The 21242-nt window shown below is 34.4% G+C and overlaps 1 protein-coding gene across 1 annotated transcript in view; it reads left to right on the top strand.

Moving 5' to 3' along the window:
- The window catches only part of Tmx4 (thioredoxin related transmembrane protein 4), a 41211-nt gene that overhangs the window by 8577 nt on the left and 11392 nt on the right, over positions 1 to 21242 (top strand). Inside the window, exons 2-6 of the mRNA XM_047540467.1 lie at positions 860 to 975; positions 9405 to 9450; positions 11041 to 11169; positions 12888 to 12933; positions 20901 to 21002. Coding sequence (XP_047396423.1) covers positions 860 to 975; positions 9405 to 9450; positions 11041 to 11169; positions 12888 to 12933; positions 20901 to 21002 — 439 coding nt within the window. The remainder of the gene's footprint in view (positions 1 to 859; positions 976 to 9404; positions 9451 to 11040; positions 11170 to 12887; positions 12934 to 20900; positions 21003 to 21242) is intronic.

Here is a 21242-nt window from a genome sequence, read left to right as displayed (position 1 = left end):
TTAGATCTTTCTCTGTGAGCCTTTCTGAGGTACCCCAGCTCCTCAGTATCTTCACAGCATCTGTTCAGCACTCTCAATCATAGCATTTGTCACTTGAGTTGTATTTACCCCTGTCTCAATCATAGCATTTGTCACTTGAGTTGTATTTACCCCTGTCTGTAACTCTCTTCATCTCTGAATAATACAGCCACAAGGAGAAGAGACAAGTAGTCTACCCATTCACTATTGTGGACCCAGCTTTTAGCATAATGCTTAGTGTTTAACGAATGAAAAATATGTGTAAAAAGGTGGGGTTCTGGCTTGAAGGCCCAGGCATTTTTAACTCCTTTTCCTTTTAAAAAAGTGTTGGATAGAGCTTCTCCTTTTCTTCTTGGAATGTTTCAGAACACAGATATTCAGATGTTTGAAAACATGCTTGAGGACCCAGTAATGACAGAGCTTCTGGCCTCTCAGTATATCTATAGCTTTGATGGATCAGAAACTGGTTTGGCATAGAGGTTTCTTGTGAAAACTACTTTCCTTTAGTGGGGCACTGAAAGACCATTCACCCTCAAAGATCAAAATGTATTTAGAAAGTAACAAAGTTTTGTTTAAGTGTAAGAATAGTATCAAAACATTTTATATATAGCAATAATGCCTTAAACTTTGACTAACTTTTTCCATAGAATCGATATTCACATATTAAATCCTAGAGGGAAAATATGCTTCTGTTTTTCTATATTAAATGACTTTGGAAAAGCTTGATTTTATATTTCCCTTTAGTGAAGAATTTATTTTTTAATTTAAATATTCTATTTCTCTATTTTGTCTTATAATTTTTTCCATATATTTGTGCTAATTAGCTATTCTTCTCTTATAGTTATGCCCCATGGTGTCCATCCTGCCAGCAGACTGATTCTGAATGGGAGACTTTTGCAAAGAATGGCGAAACACTTCAAATCAGTGTGGGGAAGGTAGATGTTATTCAAGAACCAGGTATTGTAAATGTCGAACATAAATGCAAAAATTTGTTAACTTTTTATTTTGAAATTTTTTCAAGCTTGTAGAAAAGTTGGGAGACTAGGACTACCTTTGAATCAACAGATTACATTTTAGTATATCTGGGTCGATTTTTGTGTGTTTACACATACATTTGTGCATGTGTATTTTTATTATTATTTTTGCTAAGACATTCACAATAAGTTGTGGACATCATGATAGTTCACCCTTCAATTCTTTAGCATGTAAAATCTTCCTAATTGTTCCCCATGAGTCAGGGGGAGCCAGTCAGAGTTTGTAAGCTGCATTTGCTTGTTCTGTGATTTTAGTCTCTCTCAATTTAGAATAATCCCCATTTTTTTTTCATGACAATATCCTGATGAGGACAAGCCTGGTTTACCTAGGTGAATCCTTATGGTGACATTTAACTTACTCTTGTATTTTATGCATTTTCTGTAAACTGGAATTTTGATCCAGAGTTACAGTTCAATTCTGGCTAGACATTTATGGCAATAGTACTTCACAGGTGGTACTCTGACTTTATGTTGCATTTCAGCAAGTATTATCACCATTAGTGGAGTTAAGTGTGTACATTTGGTTAAGGGGGTGACACTATATACCTAAAGTTTTTAGAAACAGCCCACTTATTGGCAAATAATTAGTAGAATGTTACTTTGGGATTTTAAGATCCATGATGATCTTATATGACTCAGTGGATTCCAAAATGGTGAATATTTAATTCTGTCATTCCATCTATACTTATAAGCTGTGAGGGCTATAATTTTTTAAGAGAAAGAATCACTTCCCCAAAGAGTAAAAGTGAATACTTTATATTTCGAAAAGAATCTACAATAAATTTGTATTTGTAGTTTTAAAATAACTTTGTGTGTTATATGTAAGTTGAGAAGACTATCTGGGCTCTTATGATCTAAATCTCTGAATGTGGATATTTTCCAAAGTTTATCAGTTATATTTTCTTATCGAAATTCAATTTCTAGCTATGACATCACTTTGTAAGTGAAAAAGAAGTTAAGCATGGATAGGTAGCTATTTACCCTTCTGTGATAAAAGTGAATTAAACAACTACTAAGTAATGAAATACCATTTATTTGGACAACAGAATGGATGGTGCATGTTAATATGGACATATGGAGAAATTCATGGGGAAATTTTTTTTTTTATTATTAAGCCATGTAAGCCATGAGTCTTTGAGGTTCTACCTTTTAAGCATTGCAACAAAGTCACTTCTGTTCATCCTCTACTTAGAGATGGACAATTGTAATTATTAGTTCTTGGTTTTTGCTGTTATGAGTTACTCTGTTTGGAGATCAAATCATTGTAATTACAGTTTTGCTGAATACTTGATTTTATTTTTTAGTAGTGTGAGTCCAATGAGAACTGGTGTAAGACTTGTTAAATAGTAGACACCAGACACACTCATTTTATTATGGTTTTTTAAAAATGCATCCAGCCTATTCACATTTCAATCATTTGGTATCCTGTTGTGAATTCATAGCATGATTTGAATTAAAAGGGTTTAACAGCCTTCAGGTGAATTTATTAATTTATAAATATAGTCTTTCCATATATGTAAACTTAAAGCTGCTTTTTCCCACTATGAATGGATCAAGAATACAGTAAGATAAATTGCTTTGAAGAAATATTTTTAAAACATTTATTGTTGTCTTTAAAGTTTTATGTAGATGTAAACGAAATATATTTGAAATACATAAGAAAAATTACTCTTTTATCTGGTATTTTACAGGAAAAACAAAGAAAGTTCAATGAACTGAAAGTATTTTATGTTTTTGGGACAAATTTTTAAGGCAAAGGTTATAAAATTCTTTTAAATGATAAAAACTTGAAAACTGCAACTCATAAATACAAATTAAGAGACAAAGTTATTGCATGATTGTTTGAATGGCCTAGAGAATACAGTCATGGGCTACATCATCATGTTTTAGGCAAGGAAAGACTGCAAATATGACTTTGGTCTCCAAAGTTTCTATTGCCTAATGATGTAGCCACCTTAATTGTGCAAGTACATTTTATGATGTTCTCACACACACAAAAAACTGCATAATGATGTATTGGCAGAACATGTCCTAATCTTCAAATCATGCATGACTGTATGTTTCTGACTTTATGTTTTAAGTTTATAATTTTACTTGAAACTGCAAACTTCATGCTTTCATTAATCTTTCAATAAGTCTTAAAAATAGTGTGTTCATTCAACAAATATTGAGTTTTTACCAGGCACTAGGCTTGTTCTGGATACAGGTGATACAGGGGTAATTGAGGAATACAGAAGGTTGATTCTTCATTGAGCTTACATTCTAGTAAAGGAGATAAATAGCAATAAATATAACATGAAAAATAATGTTAGATAGTGGTAGGCGATAAGAAGATAATAAAGCAGGGTAAAAATACAGAAACTAATGGGAGAAAGTTTTTTGTTGTTGTTGTTTTTGTTGTTCTTTGATATGACGGCCAGGGAAGAAGTCTTTAACCAGACGTCTTGATATAATGACAGTAAACTTCAATAAGATTGGGGCAGGAGCATTGCAGGTAAAGCGAACACTATGTACAGGTAGGAATATCCCTGGCTTTTTTGAGAAAACAGTAAGAGAGCCAGTGGAGTACTAAAGATGAATGGGAATAGAGAGGTAGCTAGGCACCAGACCATGGAGGGTCTTTTAGGCCATGGCAAGGAGTTTAGGTTTTATATGAAGGACAATAGGAAAAAAAAAACTACTGGAAGGTTTGAGTAGGGAAGTGGCATGATATAATTTGTTTTAAAAGAATTTCCTTTGACTGCTATGTGGAAAAAACTGACTGCAGGGAGCCAGAAATGGAAGTAGGGAGATCAATTAGGAGATATATGTAGTAATTCAGAGTTGAGAAGATGGTAGTTTAGCCTAGAAGCAGTAATGGTTAAGTGATTGAATTTGAGAGTAGGATTTCCTAATGGATTGTTTGTCGAATGTAGTAGGGAGACAGGAGGTAGGTCTGAGGAAGAGCAGGTTTGGGACAGTTCATACTGTTAAATAAACATCCAGTTAGAAAGGAGCTAGAGAGATGTATTTGAGGATCATCTGTGCAGATGTTTGAGGCTAGGGAAAGAAAGAATTGAGATTACCTAGGGGATGTGTGCTAGAGAATGAGAATATTGGGCATTCCAATATTTGGAGAAAAAGAATTTTTAGGAAAGAAAGGAGCAACTGGTGAGGCAGGAGAGAGAAGCAGAAAAGTGTGAAAGCCAATTGAGAAAAGTGTATCTCACCTGGTACCAACTCTCAGGCAAACTTCTGTGGCAGCTTGTCTCCATGCCTGGAAGCAACTTGACTATTTACTTATATAAAATCTATTATCTTAAATGAGTAATGGAAAACCATGGGAATGTTATTGATTACTTTTCCCCACAATTGAGCACTCTACTAGATATTTTTCTGTGCAGATTTCTACTTGGTTATAGAGCTTTATTTGCATATTCTTTCATCAAGACTGCCTTGCCACAGGCCTGTTAGTCAGTAGTAATTTCATTTTTCTCTGAAAGTAAAATTTAAAATCAGAGGAAAGCAAAAATTTTTAAGTGTTCATGCATAAGAATATGCATTAGTTATGCCCATGACACTTCTATCAGTATATCTTATTAGAGATTCCTTTATGTATTCTAAATAAAAATTAACTTCAGAATGATCAAAACAGGCATTATAAACGTTGTGTTTTTATAGCTGAGATGTAGAATTCAAGGAAAGGATGAGCCTTAGATTAGGTTATGTTATATTGCCTGTTTAAATACTGCATAGATAGGGTGATGTTTCAGTTGAGTTCTCTTTTTGAAATTAAATTTAATGAGTATGTACTTGAACCTTCTGTTCCATGCAGATGAGCTTAGTTGCCAGGAACAGGAAAACAGCAGCTGCTCATACATCACCAATGGGTGGTGGCTATGTCACCCTTCTGTATTAGAAGAAAGCCAGATCCTACCTCAACCAAGAATAAACATTGTGTGTAAACCACAGTTTAATGCAGTGGAAGTCAGTTTAGTTTGCTGTACTTCAATTAGTCGTAGTTTTAGTTTTATAATATAAAAATCTAGTATTTATATTCTATTATATTGGCAATATTATTTCAATCTCAAAAGTGAGGTTAGTTCTACTTTTTTTAAATTGTTTTCCTTCAATTTCTGTGGTAATAACTAGCATTTAATAATACTTTACTTTTGTCAGTGATTGTGTTAGGTACATGCATTTTAGCTTTATACTAACCCTGTGAAGAATGAACTGTTTATCTTCATCTTACTCAGAAAACTGAGCCTCAAACAGGTTTAGTACCATGACCAAGATATCTCAGATAATAAATATAGAACAAAAACTATTAGCTTTCTCAATACTGAACTTAATTTCTATAGTTTTTATGTATATCGAAACATAATTTTTTTCTCTAAACTTTAATCTTTATGTTTTCTGATAAGAAATTTAAAACTTTGTGTATTCTGGATTTATACCAGTCTTACTTTGTGCTGTAGCCTTTACTTTAAAGTAGAAATCACCCCTAGAGTAGAAAAGGCATGTAGAAATTTTGGGAGTCTGGTCAGACTTTGAGTTTCAGAGTGCACTAGTTTCTACTTTTCAAAGCCTACTGCAGTGAACCATATGTGCTCCTGGAAATGGCTGCTGCCATGCTGTTCTAATTCTTTGCAAAATTCACTTTACTTTACTGGTTTTAAACCATGAAGGCACAATCTCAGATGGTTTGTATATGTTCCAAAGCACTCATGTTTTAACTTTGCAGATAATGAAAGATGTCTCTTCCTATCTTATAGCATCAGTGTGAAAGGTTAGAGCATGTTTGGAGCACTGACATGGATTTCCTATGATCAGATCTCCAAGGGTTTTAATAGTGTGTCACACTTCAAAGATAATTTTGACTCTTCTAGATTTTGTTTTTTGTTTTACTAAATTCATCCTCATTGATGATATTTTTTCTAGAATAAACTGAATTCATATCTACAATCCTATTATGCTGTAATCCAATTCTTAATATTCCACGTGGATTATCATTTAAAGACAAACTGACAAAGAGGTGTAAATGAAAGCAATCATGAGGTGATACAATCTAGTAACAGTAGTCTTTATTTTAAATGTATCATTTTATGGCCTTCTAAATTGGTACAATTCAGCAATTCATACCAAGAGCCATCACATTCTCATATCTTTTAATCTAGCCATTTTGACCATAGGTGTCTATTATACCCTGTAGCCTGAACCAGAAAATTGCAGAAAAATTTTACAGATCATCTGTTACTTGTTTCTTTTTCTTATTTTCTTTGTACTCATTTATTTTCATAGATTCATTTATTTGAATGGCCATAATTTACATTTTCCAGAATGATGTGCAGTTTACAAAGAACTTAAGACAAAATAAGTTTGTGCCTATTACATCATCTTATTTAATCAGATTTAAATATGGAATATCAGAGCTAGCATTTATTAATATTTATCATATGTCAGGTACTGAATTCTACACGCTTTTAAAATATAAACAAAATCATTAATACTTAAATGCTATGTGATAGAAAATATGGTACCTACCTATAAAGAAGAAAACCGAAACCCAGAGAACTTTAAGTTATCTGTCTCAGATTAAAAAGACAGAAGTGGGATTAGATCCCAGGCATGCTGGCTTCTGAATTTGGAGGTATTGTTCTGTATTGTATAAATGTTAGTAAATAGGAAATTTTTTGTACTTATTTATTTACTTATTTATTGCTGTCACTGATGATGACTAAGCACATAAGAAGGCTTTTAAAAACAGGTTAAGAAAATTGCTGTGATACATAATATTTATTAGAAATTCCATTTATTGTGACAAAATCTAAATAAACTTTAAGGATAAGATACTGTTTATTTTTTATTCCAACTAAAAAACCATATAAGTGAAATGTACTTCCCCAACACTGTAAATCTCAGATAAAATTTCAGAATAGGCATAAGAATTAATATCTAGGAATGAAGTGAGGCATGACACTATTTGTAATTATTTTAAATCAAAAGCATGTTATAATTTAAGCACTTAGAAATACCAATACACTTCCACCTGGCAATTTAGAGTTGAAATTGTACTGCAGCAGAGATGTCCTTGCTCTTCATTCTGGTGGAATTCCAAGTAATGTCAGAAGTGAATGCCCTCAGAGGTGCTTGTCAAATTAAAATCCTCATTTGACCTCTCCTTGGGTCACTTGCATTTGTATAGCTGACAAAACAATTTTTTTTAAAAAAGATACAGTGAAAAATTTTTGTAGTAAATGTTTCTTTTTGTGACATTGACTTTTACCACCCCCACAATGCTGTGTTTTCTTGAGTTTTAGAGTCCACTTGGCCTGTTAAGAGAAGAAATAGAAAATCTTCCTTTAACAAGACTCATCATTAATCAATAAAGTATTATGTTGAATATGGATTTAATTTATAAAATGAGTTACAGTATATCTCCCAAGTAATTAAAAGTAAAACTTCAGTATTTTAAATTTCAGGTGACTTCAAAGATCTAATATTTGAGCAATTTCATTTGAATAGTTATTTCATTTTGTTCAGATTGTTCTGGAATTGGAAAGGTAGAAATAATAAGAAATATTTAAAATGATGTTTCTGTTATTTTTCTATGCTGTATCCTTTTTCATTCTTTCTCTTTACTCATTTTTGATGCCCTCATTAATCTAATTTATTTGTAAAATATTATTTTTGTAAACATCTGAAGGGTAGGGATCTGTTCTCTACTTCTAGTCTTATTAAGGTTTTCTCAATATCATCTGTCTCTGTTTATAGTCATGATTGTGACTGTTTGATTAAATTTTTTCCCTGTATCTCTAGATTGCATAGTTTCTGGAACAAATAAGGTTCTTAGTAAATATTTGCTGAAGTTACTGAGAGTTTTATTATCTTTGCCTTTACATATGTGTAGTATAGCTTTTGATAGGTATTGAGTGTTCAGTAATGTTTGCTAAGACAAATTGAAAAAGCATGGTTTAGGTGTGTATTACACACACACACACACACACACACACATTCCCTTTATAGTACTCGGGAATTTTATAAATGTACAAAATTATTTGTGATCTTAAGTATTTACTGTTATTTTTAAATTGATAACTGATATAATATTATCTGTAATCTATTGAGTTCCTCAGTTTGTATCAGGCACCAGACTAAGCTCTTAACATCTTGATCTAATCTAACTTCAGAATAATTCAGTTAGGTTTTATTTATTTATTGTATTTTATTTTTTGGTACCAGGAATTTAACCAAGGGTTGCTTATCCACTGAGCCACAGCTGCAGCCCTTTTTATTTTTTATTTTGAGACAGGATTTTGCTAAGTTGCTTAGGGCCTTGCTAAGTTGCTGAGGCTGGCTGTGAACTTGTGATTCTCCTGCTTCAGCCTCCTGAACCACTGGGATTATAGTTGTGTGCCACCATGCCCAGCTCTCAATTAGTTTTTTTTCTTAATTTAAAAAAATTTTTATATTTACAGATTGCATTTTGATTCATTGTACACAAATGGGGTACAACTTTTCATTTCTATGGTTGTACATGATGTAGATTCATACAATTCCTGTAATTGTACATGTACATAGGGTAATTATGTCTGTCACATTCCATCATCTTTCGTACTCCTGCCCCCTCCTCCCTCTCATTTCCCTCTACGTAATCCAAAGTTCCTCCATTCTTCTCTTACCCTCTACCTCATTATGTATCATCATCCACTTATCACACCTATTTTATGGAGCAAGTGAATGAGACTTAGAAAGGAACATGTATGAATATACCACAGTGAATCTCACCATCATATTCATTCACAAGACATTAATTAAAAAAAAAACAACTAAGTAAATTGCAGAAAGATCAATTGAGTAGAGGGAAGGGAACAGTGGGTTGGAGGAAAGGAGGGGAAGGGGAAGTACGGGGGACTGGATTAGAATAAATTATATTTCATGCTTAGAACAAAGTATACTCTATTGTCATGTATAACTAAAAAGAACCATTAATACAAGAGAAAGGTTAAAGAATATATCTAAAGCCATAAAGTTAGTAAATAGAAAGTTAGTATTTAGCTAAGATTGTATGACTCTATAACTATCCTTTTAGCCTCTGTACATTTCCAAGTGATAAACAAGCTAGACTATTCCAGGGTAACACATGGAGGATAAGCAAGTTGTATGTCAGTGACTGGAAAGTGTTATGTAAATAAAAATATGTAAAAATATTATTTCTTTAAGTCAAAAAAAGTAATAAATGTGATTCAGTAATCTTAATTATTTTAATAATTGATTATAAAGATAAGTTCAAGAAAGCTTTTTCTTAGAACTTATGTTGCTTGGTTTACTCTGAATTTGACTTATAACCCTTTTTGTTTATGCTTCTTACAGGTTTGAGTGGCCGTTTCTTTGTCACCACTCTCCCTGCATTTTTTCAGTAAGTTTAAATATTTTTTCTGGTCTTGCAAAGATTGGAAATCAGTAAATGTATCCCAGAAATTTTGAGGTGTTTTTCATGACCGCCACCAGTTTGGCAGAGTGTTTGAGGAGAGGAAAACCTGCATTGTTCTGAATGATAGCTGTTGAAAGAGAAGGTTACCCGAAGTGCTGTGAAGAAACAGGACCTAGTATCAGACAGGGAAAAGATATGAGTAGGGGGTCAGAGAAGATTTTCTTATGATATAAAAGGCATGATGATTCTTAATAGATAAGTAGATATGAATTAAACCAACAAGGTAAAGTCTTTCCAGATAAAGGAAATTGCATAAATAAGCTCAGAGAAATGTGACACTTTCTGAGAACTATAACTTTCTGTATGGCTGGCCCACAAATACAGTTGGATCATGTTAGGTGATGAGACTAGAGAGACTCAGGTAGTAGCAGGGGAAAGAGAAAGGAAAGAATGGATTTCAGAGATGCTTAGAAGGTGGGTTTATTGGGATTTGACTTATTATCTATGGAAGGAGCAGTCTGTGATGACTACTAACAGGTTATGTAAAACTAGCATATGCTATTGCTGGCCTACAAAATGAGAAACCCTTAAAATAAGGTGAGATTTGGTAAGTAGAGACTGGAATGGAGAAGATAGTGTGTATGTCATTCCAGATGAAAAAGTTCCAGTGGCAGTTCTATGTCAGGATCTAGAACTATGAAGAAAGATTAGGCTGGAAATACATATTGGGTATTCCTCAGGCTTGAGGTAGATAACAATTGAAATATATGTATATGTAGAACATATACAATGTGAGGAGAAGCAGGAGAAAGATAGAACCTGGGGTTGACAAAGATTAAGACATCTGCCAAAGAAGACAGTGACTCACGAAACTGAGAAGGGATGGTTAGATTAGTAGAAAGTCAAGCTAAATGAACTGGGGGCATGGCTCATTGATGGAGCAATTGTGTAGCATGTATAGGACTGTAGGTTTGATTCCCAGCACTCCCCACAGCTCAAAAAAAAAAAAAAAAAAGGCAAGTTAAAGGAGAAAGGAAGGGGTGTTCAGTAGTTGACAGGTGAAAGAAAAGTGCTCCATCCTCATGGCACTTAAGAGTCATTGGAGACTCCCAATCTGAGCAGTTTCAATGGAGTTGTAGGAATAGTACCCCCTGATTCTCACTGAGTGGTGAATGAGTAATGAAGAGAAGAAAATTAAATTAGATGTTTGACCATAGTGAGAAGGTAGGAGGGAGGGAAGACTAGGCGGATATGAGTTTCAGCAGTTTTTTTTGTTGATTACAAGGGGATGGACTTGGATCCTATAAGTTTAGAAACGCGATAATAATGTCTATTTTGTAATTAGGACAGAAAAATTGAAATATTTGGTAGCAAAAGTAATAAAAAGTAACTTGTCAAATTAAACACTGCCATGAACTTTGCTTGAGGTTACAAATTATACAGTGATAAAGCAAAATGTTAAATGCTTTCAGTTTTAGAATTCTCATGTATGGCCAATAGTTATTTTGATTTTTATGATCTGTAACCCCAGTTATTTTTATTTATTTATATTCTACTTGTTTCTTTAATCTGTAGTGCAAAGGATGGGATATTCCGCCGTTACCGTGGACCAGGAATCTTTGAAGACCTGCAGAATTACATCTTAGAGAAGAAATGGCAATCAGTTGAGCCTCTGACTGGCTGGAAATCTCCAGCTTCTCTAACGTAATTTGTTAATTTTTTTAATGATAAAGTGTTAAAAACAAAACACTAGGTAGCAAGTTAGCCTCTGTAGAATCCTATATTTTTCTTCATATTTACTTCTGGTTACTCAGAAAACACACATGCCCATAATTGGCTAATGTAGTGTTTCTGGTTTTATTATCCACTTGTATTTCAGGTAGATCTTAGTCTATTAGAAACTGAGTAGCCAGATTTGTATGGGTTACAGAAAGCCTCCTCTAGCTTTTGCATGTTGACCATTTTCTCTTTACAAAATATGGTATTGAATGCCAGTTGCTATTCTTTGTCCTTTTTATATTATTGGTAAGAAGGAGGAGCTGCTCTTTCCTGAATTACAGTTTATAAAGAAACTGCTATTGTATCTTATGTGAAAATAAAACCTGTGTGGTTTTTGACTGCCTGGCAGAATATTACTGGAAAAACTTTTGACCATGATGATAAACTATATAATATTTGGCAAGGAAGATAAGGCCAGATGATATTTTTTTCCATAGTTGGTTTTAATTTTGAATGGTCCTATTTTATAATTAATTTTATTTTAACATATGTAAGAAACAACCCTACTAACTTAGGAACAAATCGTATAATGGTTCAGGAACAAATGGTATAATGGTTCAGGAATAAATCATCTAGTAGCCTCTGTATTAATGTTCAGGAGACATAGCTTACCGTAAAAGCAGCTTACCTCTAGTCTTTCGTTCTATAAATAATTAAGCACTAATCTTATGCAAGATATTTTTCAAGGTGCTAGGTTTATCAGTGAATGAGACAGACATGATCCCTCCATTCTCTTCAGGTAACTCAAAGTGAGTAAGATTAGAAAAATTGGAGATATCAAGAATCATAATCTATATAAGAACTGTTAAAAAACAACATACTTCGTTCAGTTCCTAGCACTGCAGAACAAAAATCAACCAACCAACCAAACAAACAAACAAACAAACCTGTACTTTGCTAGGACAGAAAAAAGCTGTGGGGTTCTGGGCCTACTAATTTAGATGTAGAGTGTAGGAGAATTTGCTCTGAGGGAAGAACTAGAAGTGAGATCTGAGAGATGGAAGGCACTAACCCAGGTAAAGAGCAGGGCGAAGACTATTCCCAGCAACAAGTGTGGCATGAATGTAAGCCCCAGTTTGGGAAGGAGCTTGCTGTACATGTGGAGCAAAGTGGTAGCCAGAGTGGAGCACAGTAAAAGGGAGAAGAGTAGCATTAATTTTACAAGTAAGAGAGGCAGGCTGAAGCCAAATCCTACAGGTCTGTGACCCTAGGGATGAACTTGAAAGTTGTCCGTCCTGCAATGAGAAATAAATGAATGAGGAGAGACTAGTTAGAATTATCTCATAGCTATTATCTCAAAGCCTTTAAAAAATGTCCTGAGTCCAGGTGGAACTGAGTATTCCCTTAGGCTTGGGGGTCAACTGTGCATGTGATCTTTCCCCAGAGACATTCAGTTGTTCATGTTTGGGATTTTGCCAGGCATGTACAATGAAGGGAGAAAAAGTCAAGAAATTGGAATGTATTTAAAGCAGGCAGATTCAAATGATGGCCACAATTGTACACTCCTAAAGAACAGAAGTAAATCCAGGAAAGAGAAAATATGTAATTGGATCAGTCCTTCTGACCTGAATTTGTTTTGCTTGTGTTCCCCCTACCCCTTAGTATACATAATCAGTGTTTCTCTTCTCTTCTTATTTTTTAAGGATGTCTGGAATGGCTGGTCTTTTTAGCATCTCTGGCAAGATATGGGTGAGTAATCTTAAATAAAATCATTATATTTGCAGAGAGATTTCTAAGAATAAATGTATAGCTTTTAATCAAAAAGAAAATTCTTTTATAATTCTGCTTTTCTCCTTAAGTCATACAAATTGTGTTTAGAAGGGCATAATTTGAACAGGGACTTGTCCCAACTTTGTCAAAGTTGCACTTTTATTTTTGTTTATTGATAAAATACTTATCAAAACAAAAGAGCTTGTATAGTTCTACTTTATCTTATTTTTGCATTGGCAAATATCCCTACAGATCAAAGGTTATCTAAGCATTAGGGTAGTAGTGTATGCCAAAGGTCACCAAAATGTAGCCTATGGGTAGGCCACTGTTTTTGTGAGTAAGACATTATCTGAACACAACCATTTTCATTCCATATTCATTATCTGTGACTGCTTTTACATTATAGTGGTAGAGTTGAGTAAATGTTACTAACACACAGGGAGCTGTGGTCCATTATGATCGCCCACCGCTGGCGGGGACGATCACAACGCGTACGCTCTCCTTGATCACAGGAACCAAAAGAACTTTATTCCACAAGTCTCAGACTTATATTGAGAACATCAGCCTATCAGAGAGTAGACTACCAGGAAAGTCAGCCTATCAAGGAGCAGCCTCCAGGCAGATACCAGGATTGCCTCATATACAACAGCCAAACCAGAGTTACTTCCTAAAACTTGTATATGAGTGCAGCTATGTCTGGCAAGCTGCCAGGTGCCATCTTAGAGATCAGGCCACGGTGCGGCTCTGGGGCCTTCAGAGCCCGCCCCTGACAGTCCATGAGCTTAAAATATGTACTATCTGACCTTTTAATATTTGTGGACCCTTGCTACATGTAATTATGTAATTTTACTTAGTCATTTCAGTGTACTAGAACTGTTGTTCAGGTTATAATGTTGAACTATTATTTAATCTTGACTCTGTCCCATGACCTTTGGATTCCCTTCTCTCTAGAGGGGGCAAAATTCAACATATTTAATGAAAGTGCTCTGGAATTAATAAAAGCTCAAAATACATAAGTATATCTTTAGATATGAATTCCCATGTTATGTCTTTTCCTCTAAGTTATGATTGTAGGTCATAGTATCATGTTTGGAACTTAACATTTAAAGAACTCATGAAGACTGTGTTCTTATACACATTGGTATATGTTGAGGGAAATTTAAATACAGCCTTTCATATGCCAGATTCTTAGTTATATATACTGCCTTGTGAGATAGATATCTGTTTCATTGTTTGGTTTTTTTTTTTGTTGTTGTTGTTGTTGTTGTTTGTTTTTTACAAGAGGCCAATCAGAGACTTGGGATTCAATCTTTTTGGCTAAAATCTAACTGGTGTTAAATTTTGGGTATTTTAAAAATCACATTCAACAATAACTAGTATTTTTTTCTCTCTCCAAATAGTTTACGTTTCATATGGTTACCTTCTGCTGATTTATTAACATTGGTGAGAAGTTTAGTCAAAAACTAAGAACTGTGAATTGCAAACTGAAAATTGAGAATAAGGGATTTTGCCTTTTGTAATATGTTGACATTAAATGTTGATAATCATATCTAATAGGTGTCTGAGCCTTGTAGATTTGCTGGATATCAGCACTGGGAGCAAGATCTAAGCACAGAACCTATGATATAAAAAATAATAGATGAATTTGTCCTGCGGGTTGAGAAGAAATGGGTCACCCTCATGTGTTGTTAGAGAAAAGTTTTACTTTCAAAGACTGTATCAGGAAAGAGATATATTTAGTGCCTTGTAATAGCTCTTGACTTCTTGTTTACAAGATGTATGCTCTCTGGCCTGATGGGACCCAATCCTTGACTTCCCATCAGGTACCTGGTCCCCATTTCCACGTCTTGGCACTGTCTGGCTTCTTTGCCCTTACTCAGCTGTCTTAGCTGACTGTCCTGCCTGCTCAGTTAACTGGCTTTTCATTTTGCCCAGGAGCCTTATGTCAAGGTTAAATATATAATTGTCTCAAATGTCATCTGTTTTTAACTGATGTCTAGATAAAATAAAACTGCAGTGCAATCATATTAACAATGAATAGAAGAAACACTGCAAGAAAGAAGTAATGTGGCTAATACTGGAGAGGAAAGATTGGTGATGCCTATCCACAATCTTTTTTATCCTATTGAGATTTCATGGCTATGTATACAGATAGAAGTCAATCTTTCCCCAGCAGTCAACTTTCCTGCATGACTAGCTGGTTAGAAGTAAATATTTTTCAAGAGAAAGATGGAACTTATTAATTGGGGGGAGAAATAACAAAACATTAAGTATCACTTATGTAGAAAAATGCCTAGAGAGATCAAATAGGTTATTGATAATGATTTTCTAATACTGGAATTATGACTGATTTTTAAAGACCCATTTTTTTCCCTGTAATCTCTAATTTTTCTGTAAAGAAAAGAAAACAATGAAAAAAATTTAAACATCTAGAACATCAGAGCCTACTAACCTAGTTATTCTTTCAAGTCCTTGAATTTTTATTTTAGGAGTGAAGTGAACTTGCTTGTCTCACATTTTGGAGATAAAACCTGGCCCTTGGGATTCTAGGGTTGCATGGAATCGTGATACTCACTTAATTGAATTCCTGTGAACTCAAGAGATTTTGTTTGGTTTGCATTTGGCCTTTTTAATTTTACGTCAGCTTCCCCTGTGTTCTTGTTTGAAGTGAACCCTGGAGTTGGGTAGTCACTCAAATAGCCTTCCTGCAGTTACCTTGAACCCTAGGATTTTTTTTTCCTTTTTTGTAACAGGAATTGAACCCAGGGGTACTTAACCCCCACATTCCCAACCCCTTTTTTTTTTTTTTTTTTTTTTTTTTTTTGAGACAGAGTCTCACTAGTTTGCTTATAGCTTCATTAAGTTTCTGAGACTAACTTTGAACCTGTGATCTTCTTGCCTCAGCCTCTTGAGCCACTGGGAATACAGGCATGCTCCACCATGCCCAGTGGAACCCTAGGAATTTTTGATAGGTAATTTTTACTGCAACGTGGCTAAGAATAGATGATCCCCAATGTTCTCTCCATTCCCAAATTCAAATTGTCTTTCTAATCCTGCTATGAGGACATTCATCTATGTACTTTAATCTTTGTATAAACTCATAGAAGTAGTTGCGATATTGGCTATAATCCTATCCTCATGTCTTGACATTCCACATGCCTCATTCACAGAAAGAATCAATGAAGCCTAGGAGGTGAACAACTTGAGGAGTTTCTCAGAGAGGAGACATCCTCAAAGTCCAGAATTGACTCTGATTTTCGAATGCAATAGCAATATAAAAAAATTTTAAACTTATTACAACATAAAATGACTCAACTTAATGCAATGTTAGTACTCCCAAGGTGGTACAGGGTGAGGTGAATGTCATCAAGGTGATGTGAAGAAGACTGCATTTTTGGAAGCACCGCCATTGGCTATAGCACCTGCTATAGTCAGGATTAGGGTTCCCCAAGCCGAGATTTTGTCTGATGGCACGTGTGTGGAGAGAGATGTCTAGTCTTTCTGTTTTCTCATCTCTCTTTATGGTTGACTGCCATGTTTCAAAGGCCCTATCCTTCTCATTTTCAGAAACACAAGGCATCTTTTCCAACCTTATGTTCATGTCTCTGAAGCTTTTTGTTTTCCCTGACATAGACTGTTGTTACCAGAACTCTTTGAATGTTTAGCATAGAATCTGGTGCCTATAACATACTTGATAACTACTTTTTGTTATAGTTATTAATCATTGTTGTCTTCATTATCTTATTTTCCCTTTCTGGTTTTTGATAACACAGAACACTTTTTTTATTTTTTATTTATTTTTGTTTATTTTTAATCAAGACTAATTACAGACTTAAAACAGTTGTGTGGCACTTGTACAAAGAACATGCTTTTGCTAACTAGGTTTAATGTTTAAATATATTTAAAGCATTATTTGATTGGATTTGGTGAATTACTGAGAGTAATATAGGATATAACTTATGTCTCCTAAATGTCACTGTTGTTATGAAAGGGTATAGATATATGGCATATTTTTGCTAAAATAAGGTGTGCTACATCTTGGGGAAGACAGTCTGTTTGATGAATATCACCACTTTTGATTAGAATAGCATAACAGAAAATTTAACTCTTTATAAATATCCAAGAATGAGAATTAAAGGTCTTGAGTGTTTAGATTGTAAAATAATACTATTTTAAAACTTGAAAACATTCCCTTGTGATTTAACTATGTCTCTTGTCTTACTATGTTTTTTCCCTTCTTATAAAAAAGTCTAGAATGTTTTGTAGAATGTTACAATGAGATGGTGCCATTCACGAGGTTTCTTTCACGGGCCCTACAAGAGACTGCAAGTCTATGTCTCCTTGCAAGTGTTGGGGGTGGAACATGGCAGTGGGGTTGAGTCCTTGGCTACCACTGAGTAGTCCTTCCTAGCTGCTTGCATGCAGGGATATTTTGGGGATTCTGATCTGTGTAAGAGGGATCAAGCTTGTCCTTGAACTCAGAGTATATATCCTGTGATACAGGTGAGTTCTAAATCCAAAGATTCTCTGTTCTTCAGGCCCAGTGCATCTTTGAGTGAGACTGTGTAACATTGGTCTAGATCAACCTGCAATGGTTCAGACTTGAGGAGGGGCTCCTGACCTTCCAGGAAGGAAAGTTCTGCCTCTGACCATAGGAACCTTACCTGGGTTCCTTAAATCCAGTCTGCTGATTGGAAAGTTCTCATTTATTTGGTTGTAGTGATGTTTTTCATTTAATCTCCTCAACACAATTATATATTTAGCCAGAAATTAGCTCTGAATCAGATAATATAATATGTAATGGTATAGGGTATCATGTACATCAGGTGACACTTTAGTGCATTTTCAGTAAATAGCAGGACACTTTCTTGTAATGAGAACATGTAATATTGAACCAAAGATCAGAATTTCTCACAAATGAAAACTAGTATTTAAAGAAACATGAGTAAAGAAACAAACATGAAAATCTACAACTAAATCATATAAGAGTTAGTTGTTACTTTGGATGCACATACGTGCACACATGCACACATGTACTCATAGGCAAGAGGGACCAAAAAAAATCTTTCATGATGGAAGAAAGGACTAGCAAAACAGTTTTATCAGAGTTCTATCCAGGTCTCGAAGCAAAACTTCAAGTACGTAATACTCTGAATTCTAACATTCACAGAGGGTCCCTAAAGCCATTATGATCTCAAAGTTAACAGATAAAGATTCTGCAGTTGTGAAAACAACTTGATTAATGTCTTTAGTAATAATTACCTGAAAGACCACAAGATGGCAGAATTTCTTTAAGAAGCTCAAATTGCTTCAAGACTGGGTTGCTTCAAGAATTGATGTTAAGCTTATTAAATAAGATGATTTGAAACTGCTAAAAAGTGTCAGACTCAGAATGCAATGATTCGAAAGCAAATAACTTACTGAAATCTAAAAATTAGAAATTTTCTTGATAGTTACAATCATTTATTTTGTAGAAAGGGCATAAGACACATCCATAATGACCCAAAACTATACATTATTCATCCAAAAACTTCAATTTAAGTAAGGCATATCAGAATATATTCACAAAACAATTCTAGAATGCATCCCTAAGTCAGCACTGAAGCAGATTGACTTCCACTCTCTTAATTCTTTGGCCATTTCAGGGCTTAATCCTGATGATGGCACTGAGTCATCAAGAAGATCATAAATTGTTCAATAAACATTACGTTCTAAAGTAGGAACTGTATAATACCTTTTTGAACTTGCATTGAAAATGTTTGAAACTACCCTTAATAAGCAATTGTTCTGACCGAGCACAGATTGATGACAAGTTCCATCAACAAAAGACAGACGGCAGCTTTACAAATTAAGAATTTGTTATATTTCCTGTGAATAGTTCAAGCATTTGGTCTATCTTTTCCTTATCCCACAAATGTTGATTGAATACTTTGATTACATGTGTTAGTGCTTAAAATATTTGCTGAGTCTTTATTTAGATCTATCAGATTGTATGAGATCATTTAACCAACTTTTTTTGTTTGCTTGTCTATCATTCAGAATTAAGCCAGAGTAAAATGTATTATTAAATTGCCTAAAATAAACTAGGAAACCAATTGGAATGATTTAAATTTTGAGAAATATGAAACTAAATAAAAAAATTGGACTCATTTTCATCTACATTATCAGTTCTAGGCAGATCTTTGAGTCATTAACTCAGCTTGTTGGTTATATCTAACTTGGAACCATTTCACCCTGTGTTCAGAAATTGCTTGGATTATAGTTGATGGTAATTTATGAAGCTATAAGGATCTAAACAATTGACTAAATTACCATGAGAAAGCTTGAGCTCTGCAACTTCACATCTAAGTGGACCTTGGCGTTAAATGAGCAGGTTCATGTCTGAACCCTGTAAGAGTTAGCATGTAACTAGTTCCTAGCTAAGATTGTGTCTCTGTACTCATTTTTAAAGTGTTTATCATTACAGTCCCAGAGAACAGTAAGCATAAGATGATGTATGCTCTACTGAAAGACTGATGAAATCTCATTTGCTCATAATAAATTAACCAAAAAAGAAAAACCCATTTCTTCTGCTCAGTATTACATCTTTTGGTAGTGTAATAAAGTTGTTAAGGGGTAGAATAATAAGTCATTATAAAAGTAAATATGGAGACATTTTATTTTTTTTTTTATTTTTTATTTTTTTTTAATGATGTTTATTATATTTTTCCCCTCCCCCCCACCCCTCCCACCCCTCCCACCCCTCCCACCCCTCTTTTCCCTCTACACAGTCCTTCTTTCCTTCATTCTTACTGCTCTCCTTAGCCTAACTCTAAACCTAACCCTAAACCTAATGCTAGCCCCTCCCACCCCCCATTATATGTCCTCATCCGCTTATCAGCGAGATCATTTGTCCTTTAGTTTTTTGAGATTGGCTTATCTCACTTAGCATGATATTCTCCAATTTCGACCATTTGCCTACAAATGCCATAATTTTATCATTCTTCATTGCGGAGTAATATTCCATTGTATAAATATGCCACAGTTTCTTTATCCATTCATCAACTGAAGGGCATCTAGGTTGGTTCCACAATCTGGCTATGGTGAATTGAGCAGCAATGAACATTGATGTGGCTGTATCTCTGTAGTATGCTGATTTTTAAGTCCTTTGGGTATAGGCCAAGGAGTGGGATAGCTGGGTCAAATGGTGTTTCCATTCCAAGCTTTCTGAGGAATCTCCACACTGCTTTCCAGAGTGGTTGCACTAATTTGCAACCCCACCAGCAATGTATGAGTGTTCCTTTTTCACCACATCCTCGCCAACACCTATTGTTGCTTGTATTCTTGATAATCGCCATTCTAATTGGGGTGAGATGAAATCTTAGGGTGGTTTTGATTTGCATTTTCCCTTATTACTAGGGATGTTGAACATTTTTTCATATATCTGGTGATTACTTGTACATCTTCTTCTGTGAAGTGTCTGTTCATTTCCTTAGCCCATTTGTTGATTGGATTATTTGTATTCTTCGTGTAGAGTTTTTTGAGTTCTTTATGGAGACATTTTAAATAGTGTGTTTGGTAAAATAGTCATTTAGCTTTACATAAAAATTGCTAAAGGACCAAGCGATTTCATTTTTAACAGATGCCATATTTTGATTAAACACTGAGTATGCATAATTATTAAGCATGAAGGACCAAAAAAAAATCTATCATGATGGAAGAAAGAACTATCAAAACAGTTTTACCAGAGTTCTTCAGATCCAGAGCTCTAGGGAAGGATAACTCTTAGGTATGACCTTGATAATTACTTTGAGCTTTTCAATGCTGTAAAACTTGACTTGTTCAGTAAGAGTCATTTGGGTATATAAACTTTTGTGGATAAACAATTTGCAGATTGGAGTTAGAGAAAGAGATTGAAATATTTTTGGTGCTTATTACAAATAATTTATATTTTCTTTTGATTGCAGCATCTTCACAACTATTTCACAGTGACCCTTGGAATTCCTTCTTGGTGTTCTTATGTCTTTTTTGTCATTGCCACTTTGCTTTTTGGCCTCCTCATGGGTCTGGTAAGAGATAAAACCAATCTTATTTCTTCTTTAAAGAAATGTGGGTTTTGTGTAAAACTCAGAGAGGGACTAAGAAAGAAAAAACACAAAACCTCTTTTGCATATAATTCAAGTAGATAAATAGCATTTTCTTGTTTAGTACTGCTTTCAATGGTAATGTGAGATATAATGGAAAATTAAATTATTGTTCCCTAACCTATCCCTTAATTATTCTGAAGATGTGTATTGCCCAGAACATAG

Source organism: Sciurus carolinensis, chromosome 2 (genome assembly GCF_902686445.1).
Source record: "Sciurus carolinensis chromosome 2, mSciCar1.2, whole genome shotgun sequence".
Taxonomy (NCBI): Eukaryota; Metazoa; Chordata; class Mammalia; order Rodentia; family Sciuridae; genus Sciurus; species Sciurus carolinensis.
This window is presented reverse-complemented; position numbering and strand designations above follow the sequence as displayed.